The 10,568-nt window shown below is 53.9% G+C and overlaps 1 protein-coding gene across 1 annotated transcript in view; it reads right to left on the reverse strand.

Annotated features, from left to right (window-relative positions):
- Positions 1 to 9,715: 9,715 nt before the first annotated feature.
- RRP1B (ribosomal RNA processing 1B) overlaps positions 9,716 to 10,568 on the reverse strand; it is an 18,685-nt gene continuing 17,832 nt past the window's right edge. The window contains exon 15 of the mRNA XM_007452501.1: positions 9,716 to 9,909. Coding sequence (XP_007452563.1) covers positions 9,716 to 9,909 — 194 coding nt within the window. The remainder of the gene's footprint in view (positions 9,910 to 10,568) is intronic.

Here is a 10,568-nt window from a genome sequence, read left to right on the forward strand (position 1 = left end):
TCCAGCCGTGGGATCCCCAGGAACCCGGTGGGTAAAGAGCACAGCGTGTTTGGGGAACAGAAGGTGAGCTGTGTAGTTAAAACGGGGTAGGTGAGGCTGTGGTTGAGCGTGGGGAGCTCGATGGCTCCGAAGGCAAAGAAGGGGGACTCTGTCCAGCACCTTAGGAAAAAATTGTGGCATAGCACACCTGAGTGCCATCCGGTCTCATCCCCATTCTTTGCAGCGTTTTCATTGGCAGATTTCACCACGTATTTATGCAACCATCATTTACGATAAAGCTGCCAACTTAACTGTGTTAAAAGTAAATAGTGTTGGGACTTTCCTGGTGGCGCAGTGGTTAGGAATCCGCCTGCCAATGCAGGGGGCACGGGTTTAAGCCCTGGTCTGGGAAGATCCCGCATGCTGCAGAGCAACTGAGCCCGTGTGCCACAACTACTGAGCCCTCGCACCACAACTACTGGAGCCCGCGTGCCTAGAGCCCATGCTCTGCAACAAGAGAAGCCCGCGCACCACAACAAAGACACAATGCAACCAAAAATAAGTAAATTTTTAAAAAAACCAAAAAAGTAAATAGCATTTTGGCAGAATTGCTCCTGGGGAAGAAAGAGCAAATCTCTCCTCTCACGGACAGGAAGCCAGTTATTGGGGAAAAGTCTGAGCGTAGAATCTGCTATCTTTTTGGAGCCACTGTCAGTGTGAAGCGCAGGCCAGGCTACCAGTGGCGCCCGAGGGAAGGTGCCTGTAAAACAGGCTTCAAACCCGCGAGCTGCCAGCTGAGTATATTGTCAACTTTTATTCTTAAAATCCTAGGTTGAGAAGTACTAATAGGATTTCAAGATTGACGGCCTTGGGGAGGGTGTGGAGAAAAGGGAGCCCTCCTGCGCTGCTGGTGGGAATGTGAATTGATACAGCCGTTATGGAGAACAGTATGGAGGTTCCTTAAAAAACTAAAAATAGAACTACCATACGACCCAGCAATCCCACTACTGGGCATATACCCCGAGAAAACCATAATTCAAAAAGAGTCATGTACCACAATGTTCATTGCAGCTCTATTTACAATAAATAGCCAGGACACGGAAGCAACCTAAGTGTCCATCATCAGATGAATGGATAAAGAAGATGTGACACATGAATACAATGGAATATTACTCAGCCATAAAAAGAAACGAAATTGAGCTATTTGTAATGAGGTGGATGGACCTAGAGTCTGTCATACAGAGTGAAGTCAGTCAGAAAGAGAAAGACAAATACCGTATTCTAACACATATATATGGAATCTAAAAAAATCATTCTGAAGAACCTGGGGGCAGGACAGGAATAAAGACGCAGACATAGAGAATGGACTTGAGGACATGGGGAGGGGGAAGGGTAAGCTGTGACAAAGCGAGAGAGTGGCATGGACATATATATACTACCAAACGTAAAATAGCTAGTGGGAAGCAGCCGCATGGCACGGGGAGGTCAGCTCGGTGCTTTGTGACCACCTAGAGGCGTGGGAGAGGGAGGGTGGGAGGGAGGGAGACGCAAGAGGGAGGAGATATGGGGATATGTGTATACATAATAGCTGATTCACTTTGGTGTACAACAGGAACTAACACAGTATTGTAAAGCAATTATACTCCAATAAAGATGTTTTAAAAAAAAAAAAAAGATTGATGGCCTGAAGCCTTAGTCAGCTGGCAGTGACTAATGCCAGGAAGAATTGCAGTCGTTTTAGATGGGGCCGCAGAGGCCATGAGTCCTGGGAACAAAGGGTTGTCCAGGCATCTGATGAACACGAGGCTGAACTGAGTCAAAATGCAGGCGGCCCGGCCCCCCTGCCACTTGCTTCCACGGGATGAGTTCGGGGCTCAGTGCGAGTGCTTCTGCAAAGGGAAACGTACCATCAGAACCCGCAGAGGGGGGACGGCTGAGTCAACCAGAGTCTCGCCCACCTGCAGCCCCTGCCATCGGGACTAGAGCAAGCCCCCCTGCCACGCACACAGCAGGCCCGGGCTCCTGCCCTCGCCAGCCCCCAGCAGCCGCGCCCGTCCTCGTGGGCAGTGTGCGGACAGCCCTCTTCGGGTAGCTGTTCCCAGAGAAAGGTCAGAGGGCGCCGAGGTGCGTACACCCGCTGGCCCTGAAGGGGATTCCCCTCTGGAAGCCCCTCACCTGTCACCTCCCCCCAAATCCTGTCGCCAGAAAAGTTAAGCAGTCGATCTGAGAAAGAAATGGAAAGCTTTGAGCCACATCTGAGGATTCTAACCCAGGAAGAGCATCTCAGAAAAGCTCTGAGGACTGTTCTGCCCATTAGAAGTCATGGCAGTTACGTAAGGTTTTTGAGACAGAGGGCTGTACATCAAATGACCTATTATTGACACTTTACGTAACCCAGGTCTAAGCATCATTGTGCTGGGCCATGTGGTCCCTTACAGGACCAAGAAGGAATGTTATCTTTAAGGGGTTGTCTTGTAGATGCTGGGAGAACGTTGCTCTTCTTGGCTGAGCAGGAATTTCTGTCGATGGGGAGCTTTGGTCGACTCCTAACACGGATACACGAGGCACAGTGGTGGGGAGAGGACGCCAAAGGGCAGAGAAGAATTTTTTGTTTAAATTTTTCTTGTCTTACCATAAAATATGAATTTGATCTAACAAGCCCCACAGGGAGTGGCCTCGGGCCTGCTCCTCGACCAGGCTGGGAGCTGACGTGCCGATTGAAAGGCCAGTCCGTTTTGTAAGTCAAGTAAGGACCAGGCCCGCCTGCCGCCTGGCTCCCAGCACTTGCAGAAGGAAGGGCAAGGTGGTCTTGGGGGAGACAGAGGGCCCTCCCCTCTGCCAGCCTCTGCGGGGCCCTTTCTTCCGCGAGGGAGCTCGGGGGCCATCTTGAGCTTCTGCACGTGGCCGGGGGTGGTGACGGCGCAGGGTGGAAGCTGGGCCTTCTCCCACCTTCCGAACCCCCCAGCAGGGTCACTACCCGAGTGTGCAGACCTGGCTCCAGCAGGCTCTGCAGGCTCAAGAAACAGGGCTGAGCCTTGCCACTTCTCTGCATCCGTGTTGTGCTTGTAAACAAAACTTTGACTTGGCTTATGTTTCGCGTATTTAGTCAGGGTGCTGGTAAAATAATCAAGTTTATTCCAGGGTTCCGTTGACTCCTTGCACAATCCGGCCGCGTCCGGGCCTGCTGCCCCGTGTGCTAAGCCCAGAATTTATCCGACGTTCTAGGTGGATCCACAGCTTAAAGATGAAAATCAGGTGACAAGCTGTGCATGTGGAGGCAGGACCTCTTGGGGAGATGATGTTCTTTGGGGTCTGCCATGTCCCCACGGTGCCTGGTTCAGCGCCTGGCCAGGTGAGAACTGGCCTCCTCGTTGGGTTTGTTTCCCCAGAGATAGAGAACTGGGCCAGATCGTGCGCCAGTCCTGGGCTGCCCCTGGGCCCAGGTCTCAGAGAAAACCAGCCTGTGCTCTGGGGACACAGTCCTGACTCTGGGCTGGGGGAACTCATCCTTTCCCGGAGTTGAAAATAAAGCCTTTCACTGTATCAGCTTCCTGAGAAAGCTGGAAGGCTGATGTTGGAGATCACGGCAACCGGCCCATCAATCCAAGGCTTCACCTGGCCAGCGATGCCGGGGGCGTCAGACTGCTGGGCTTCCCACCCTGGGGTCCCGAGACCAAGCAGAAAGGTCCCAACCCCTGCTAGACCATCCCCAGAGCAATCACAGTCTACCTGGGGGTTGTAGGGTCAAGGTTAGACACACTCTTCCCAAATCCAATGTCGTGACAAAAAAGTAAGGGAGGAGACGCTCCAGAATAAGAACCTTTATGACACAATAAGCAAATGCCACGTGTGATCCTTGGTGATTTCCTGGTTAGAAAAAGCATGTCTGGGGACAACTGGGGGGAAATTTGACCGTGGGCTTGTGAGAGAGGATGTTGGGGATCTCATTTGGGTTGGCGGGACTGCAGTGATGTGGTTACAGAGAACATCATTCTCTGGCAGAGCAGGCTGGGGTGTTTGGGATATCATTTGAGAGGGTTTAGTCCAAAAGAACATAAACAAACCCGCGGCCAATGTCAGCATCACTTCACTCCAGACGGTGGCTCTCGGGGAGCTTGTGGGGTTATTTGTTCTGCTCTCATGTAGCTCAAAAACTTCAAGGCTGAGGGGAGGGCTGAGGCCCAGGGCTCTGGCGGGGTTTCCCTAGCTCGGACCTGGTGGATGCAGAGCAGAGAAAACCCCTCTGCTTTTGTGGGTTTGCAGCTGGGGTCGACTCAGGTCAGCGTGTTTGCCGAGGAGCCTCCTGCGTCGAGAGCCCTGCGCTGACACTGCTCTTTGCACCAGGGCTCCTCCCACTGTGTGTGCCTTAATCCCCTGGGGCGGATTCACCGGGCCTGGGGGTGACTGACCCCTAACTGCCGGCTGGGGTCCACACTGAGGAGTCAGGGTTTGGCGGCGTGCGGGACAGGTGAGCTGGGATCAGAGCCCTGCTCTGCACGTGCATCTCCAGGCCTCATTTCCTCGTCTGTGACGGGGACTCATCACAGTGTACCTGCCGGGACGCTGAGGACTGGATGCAGGGATATCTGTAAGGCACAGAGCCTGGCAGGAGAGAGGGCCCCCCGGGAGAAGCTCCTACACCTCCTGGGGCCGGAGGGAGACCCAGGCTTTTGCCCCGAGCGGCAGAGTCCCCCTCTGTCCGAGGTTTAGAAGGTGCTACCCGCAGAGCCCCTACACCAGCACGCCAGCAGCCCTGGCCCTCCCTGTGCTCCCTGGAGCTGTGGAAGCAGAGAAGGTTACTCTTCAGCTGCCGAGTCTCCCAGGAAAAGCTCCTCCACCCCAGGGCAGCAGGGAGGTGGGAACTGCCAGGCGGCTGCCGACACCCTGAAGCCATCCCTTTGAGGCGTGGGTACAGCCCCAGCTCCAGCGCCACGGCTTCCACTGTTCTCACGAGCTTTTGTACATATTATCAAACAAATGCTTCTCAGTTTGTCCTAAGCCCTTTGATCAATCTCCAGGGACTCTGAATGGCTCTTTGCTAAGTGTGACCAGCTTGTCAGGTCTCTCCTGGGAGCGGTTTCCCTGAGCTCCTGGCATGACTGTTCTACAGGTCCCAGCTGTCCTGGCTGCTCTTTCAATTCCCTGCATGTGCACCTGCCCCAGGGCCTCCGTACGGGCTGTTCCTTCCGCTGGCCATACTTTCTTCACATGCCACAGCTCACTTTTCAATCTCTTTTGGTCTCTGTTCAAATGTTTCCTTTTTCCTAGCAGTCAGGTAAATTAAGAAAAAAACGGTTTATTTTTTTGGCTGTGTTGGGTCCTCATTGCTGTGCGCGGGCTTTTCTCTAGTTGTGGCGAGCAGGGGCTACTCTTCGTTGCGGTACACAGCCTTCTCTTGTTGCAGAGCACGGGCTCTAGGCGCATGGGCTTCAGTAGTTGTGGCACATGGGCTCAGTAGTTGTGGCTCGCGGGCTCTAGAGCGCAGGCTCAGTAGTTGTGGCACATGGGCTCAGTAGTTGTGGCTCGCGGGCTCTAGAGTGCAGGCTCAGTAGTTGTGGTGCACGGGCTTAGTTGCTCTGTGGCATGTGGGATATTCCCGTGCACGGGCTAGTTGCTCTGTGGCATGTGGGATATTCCCGAAGCAGGGCTTGAACCTGCGTTGGCAGGCAGATTCTTAACCACTGTGCCACCAGGGAAGTCCCACATGCTTTATTTTTTTCCACATGGAGCTCTTGTCCCCAGGTGACGGGCATGCATTTTATCTGTTTGTTCACCCCCCTCCCCCCGGCCCCCGGGTCAGCATCGTCAGGCACCGACTTGGTCTGCGTTGACTGCTGCCGCTGCAGCATGTAGCACAGAACACGGCCTGGCACACGGCAGGCACTCAACATTTGCTGAATGAATGAGTGATTTGCTATAGAGGATACACACTGTTAGTACTGGAGGGAAAGATACCCATTTCGCAGTCTTCTTTTTTAGGCCGCGTTGTGCAACTCGCAGGATTTTAGTTCCCTGCCCAGGTGTCAAATCCTAACCACTGGACCGCCAGGGAACTTCCGAAGTCTGTCTTCTAAGGAGGGTGGCTCCTGCAAGGCTATCGTCTGCCACGTAGGAAAGGGGAGGGCACTGAGCATGCCAGCCGGTGCTGAAAGGAGCTGACCAGATGGATGAGTCTGTGGGTGAGGGCATGGAAACGGTGAGAGATCCCCAGAAACCCCACTCTGAGAACTGCCGTGTTTCAAGGTGATTTTAGGTAGTGGTGGCTGAGTGACATAACCCTGCCCCTAACCCCGAACCTTCAGGAACAGGTTGGCTCCCTGGTGCCTGCAGCATCTCAGGAGGGGTGGGCCGGGCTCAGGCCCCTTGCCCCACACTCAGGTAAAGGAATGGGGAACCAGACACTGGCAGAGGCGGACAGCGGGTGTGGGCGCCCGAGGACACAGACCCTGCTGGGACTTCGCATTCACCTCGGGGAGGAGTCCCAACTGGCACCAGGCAGACAGGAAAGCTTGGCTGACATCTGAGCTCCGTTTATATCAGCAAGAGCCTGGCACCAAACGCCCGTCGCTGGAGGAACAGGTGGATACAGGCATCTCGTGGTCCTGCTGCTGAGACGGGGGTCGGGGAGGACGTATGAGGGCGTGGGGGCCTCACGGGTGTTCCAGGTGTTATTTTATGGGTTAAGTGACCCTCTGCGGACGTGTCTGGGATCCAAACCGTGACCGAGGAGCGTCTGTTCGGGGAACACGTGTGTATATAGGCCAAGAGCAGGTAGCGGTGCTCTGCTTGCCTGGCGAGACAGGGCCGTCTACCTTTCCACTCGGGGAAGCTGAACAGCGGCAGGCACCTCTCTGTGGTGGAGATGGGGGTCCCCGCCCAGGACACCGGCGTCCCCTACAACCATCCTCACAGGCCGAGGCCTGAGGAGCAGGGTGCTTCAGGCCTGGCAGTGGGGGTGTCCGTGAGCAGCCGCAGGGCGAGACTCGCCACAAACCCCCTTGCCGGCTCCAGGCAGGGGATGCACAACAGAAGGACGGGTGCCCAAAGACGCCTGTGCTCAAACACTTACCACTGTCCCTAACGTCAGCGAACCCCGGCTGCATTATAATAGCTCCGAAAGAGGCATAGTTTTACATACGCTGACAGTCAAGATCAAGTACAAATCTGAGGGCAAAGACTGATTTTTTTATTGGATTTGGCTTTGACGAGTACTGACAAACCCTGCAGACACGAATACAAAATGATTGTAAACAAGCAGGCCTTGTCAGCAGCCAGGAAAATTCAGAGAAAACACACACACACTAGTCAAAAGACAGATTCAATTTCATATTCCTTCCAACACTAGCGACTGCTTCCCGATTTTCTTTATGCTTTTCTTTGTGCTTCAGTTCAGCAAAAGTTAGAAAAGGATAATACATTTGCAAAGTGTGACACCAAATTGTACAAAACTGATCAGTCCTATGGGGTAAGAGGCAAGATGATCACTTTACAAAAGACCGTAAGATCAGCAGCATTAATTTAAATTATTTCCCCTTCTGGACTTCCAAGTCCCCCTGGCAACTTTAGCTAGGAAAATACATGCATCCAATAGAAAACTGGTATTGTAAAGACATTTTCCTTATGTGATACATTCTTGGAGTGTATGGAATGAGAATTTTAAAAAATTGTATTTTTTCTTTCTTTGTTGCCAAAACTTAGGCATTAGAAATAAGCCACAGTAAACCTACTGAGCTTACCCACAAAATGGAGTAAGTCAGGACAGATTCAGAGAAGGAGAGATGGAATCCAAGACACACTGTCACTCCTGGGGCTCCGGGCCTCAGGCAGGACGTGCCCAGGACACCCCACTGGGGCCTCAGGAGCGACAGATGACATATCAGAGCGAGGGAGAAAGCCCCCGCTCTCAACTGCAGGACAAACGAGCCATTTTTGCCGTTGGATGTCTTGCTAAGACATCTTAACATCGTTGGATTATACGGCCCATTCGGCTATATGACCCATCCTGAACGCTGAAATAAAAAATTGTTAGAAAAATAATTTGACCAAGGATAACGAAACAATTTTTTTAAAAACAAAAAGTTAAAAATATCTGAGTATTCACATCTAACCTTTTCACACTATCAGTTTTGGTTTCGATGGATCCTATCAAAGGCAGCACACTAAAAACCATGCAACCACCACAAGGTTACAATGACTACTTAACAGCACGATGTTGATGCTTTCTTTTCTCGCGGCCTGATTATGATACAGCTTTGTTAGAAAGCGGGCCAGGAACAAAGCTCGCACACCCTCCTTCCTCACCAGGCCCCCGCAGGCCGGCCCACCTGACCTGCAAGTTGTCAGCTGTGGTCTTTGCAGAGGACCCCACCCTGATCACGTGATCGAGGAAACCAAAGTCACATCAGCCCTGCAACCCCAGTGAGGCCCTGTCACCCAAGTTGCAGCTGGGGCCACCAAGGCAATGCTGGGGTCCTGTGCTGGGGAGTAGCGAAGGGGGCTGGCTTGGGCTGTGGTGAGAAACTGGGGCTCCTGCACAGGGGGAGGGAGAAGGCCCGAGGTCTCCGGAGCCAAGAGCGAAACTATGTCCCCGGCAAATTCTGCACCACCTCCTTAGGGCTGTAAACTCCAGACAGAGCCGGGAGGGGCCCCAGGGGCTTCTCTAAGGTTTCTGGGTCTGTGTCCCACCTGCCACTCAGGCTCGAGGGACAGACACAGTTTCCCAAGACAGATCAATCACCTAGCCAGCTCTGCTCTAAGCTGCATTTCTGTTTTTCCAACTGAAGTCTGAGCGCCTTCCACCCCGATTGCTGTAATTAACTAAAATTAGAGCTTTATAAAAATCTGTAAGTGCAAGCTTCGACACTTAAAAAAAGGTAGCTACAAACAAATAAATAAGCACAGACAATTCTTAAAGGCTGCTTCTTTTGCCTTCTAGCAGGAACCCAGCTTTCAGACACAGTGGCCGCGCCTCTGAAGACGTGAATTGGGACTGAAGATGGGGAAGCTGCTCTTGGGGCCGCCAGCCATGGAGGGTGTCGGCTCACACAGCAAGAGGACCCGGGCGCCCAGGGGGGGCACCCTAGGCTGGCCCAGAGGTAGGAAACCAGGGAGGAAACCAGGCCAAGGCAGAGGGAAGGAAGTGTCTGACCCCCGAGGGCAGAGGCTCTTCTCTCCCGCCCCAGTGCCCCCAACTCGCGGGGTCACCCCCGCTGAGCACGCACTGCGAGCACGCAGAAAAAGCACGGTATTGCTGATGTGGTTACAAGTCACCTCTACCCCAAACTGCTAAACACCCCCAGAACACGGGAACAAAGCCCTACATGCTTTGAAAAAGAAAAAAGACAGACCGTTAGACCGAAGACCACCAGAAAACCAGCCTCGCTTGGCAGTTCCACACGTGCTGGGCGGGGCTGGTGAGGAACTGGGCCCCGCGATGCCACCGCGTACATCAGTGCAGGGGCACCGGGCAGTGTGCTCTCGGCCCATGGGCCTCGCCGCCACGGCGGGGGGCCCTGAGGTCGCCCACAGCTGGGAACATCCTGGGAGCGGAGAGCTCGAGCACGAATGTCGTCTGCAGCAGAAGCTCAACCCAGACGCCCGCGGCCCCGCGGCTCACCCAGAACCTCGTACACACAACTCATGGGAATTTATAAAACAATAAAAAGGCCCCACCTTTTAAACGTTATAATTTATAGAATACTCTGTACAAAAGCAGTCTGTGAAAGGACTGACTACCCTAGAAGAAGTCTATAGCCGTCGGCCTCCTCTTTGGCGTGCTGGTCAGCGACTTCTTGGTTCCCAGGGGCGTGCTGGCCGGCGAGCTGCTGGGGGTCTTCAGCACTCCGTGGAGGGGTCTCTGCTCAGGGTTGAAGGCCACCCGGGAGGGGCCCGTGGGACTGACCAAGATGCTCTTGTCCGTCTTCTTGAATTCTGCCCCGGATGAAAGCAAGACCACAGGTTAACAGGGTGCGCACGCCTCCCTCTGTCCTGCCCATCCGCCCACCTCGGTGCTGCCGGCAGCGCAGGCTCCCGCAAGCCCTGAGCCACGTGCTCACTCCCGGCAAGGCGGCGCCCTCGCCAGGCCCGGGGCCTGAGAGCCCGGGAGGAAATGGAGTCACCAGTGAGGCTCCTTCCCTCAGACGACTTTTATCCTCCTCGGAAAACACCCTGAGGCCGCCGGCACGGACGTGGGGGGAGCACCAGGCGGGCCAGGTCGCGGGCGGTGGTTACGGAACATGGGAACTCGGTGAACCCCCAATTTGGGTCTGGGATGAACCCCAGGTTTAGACAGTTGAAGGAGGAGCCTTTCCTTCCTGGTGGATTTGTTCCCCCCATTTTCTCCAGCGCTGAAGATGAGAGCTTCACAGGTCCTCTCCAGACAGCCCCTCCCTTCTGCACACGTGTGTGTGCACGCACAAACACACACACGCACACGTGCACACAGACGTTTACTTGTGGTCCTTAAAAACAGCCAGGACCTAAACTCATTATGTACTTGTAAAAACCTTTGTTTCCTCCTTTGAAAGACAAAGCAAGGCAAGTGAATCACACCCGTATTGAAAGCGGTAAGACAAGCGTGCCGCCCCCCC

The sequence above is a fragment of the Lipotes vexillifer genome, unplaced genomic scaffold, assembly GCF_000442215.2.
Source record: "Lipotes vexillifer unplaced genomic scaffold, Lipotes_vexillifer_v1.1 scaffold545, whole genome shotgun sequence".
Lineage (NCBI taxonomy): Eukaryota > Metazoa > Chordata > Mammalia > Artiodactyla > Lipotidae > Lipotes > Lipotes vexillifer.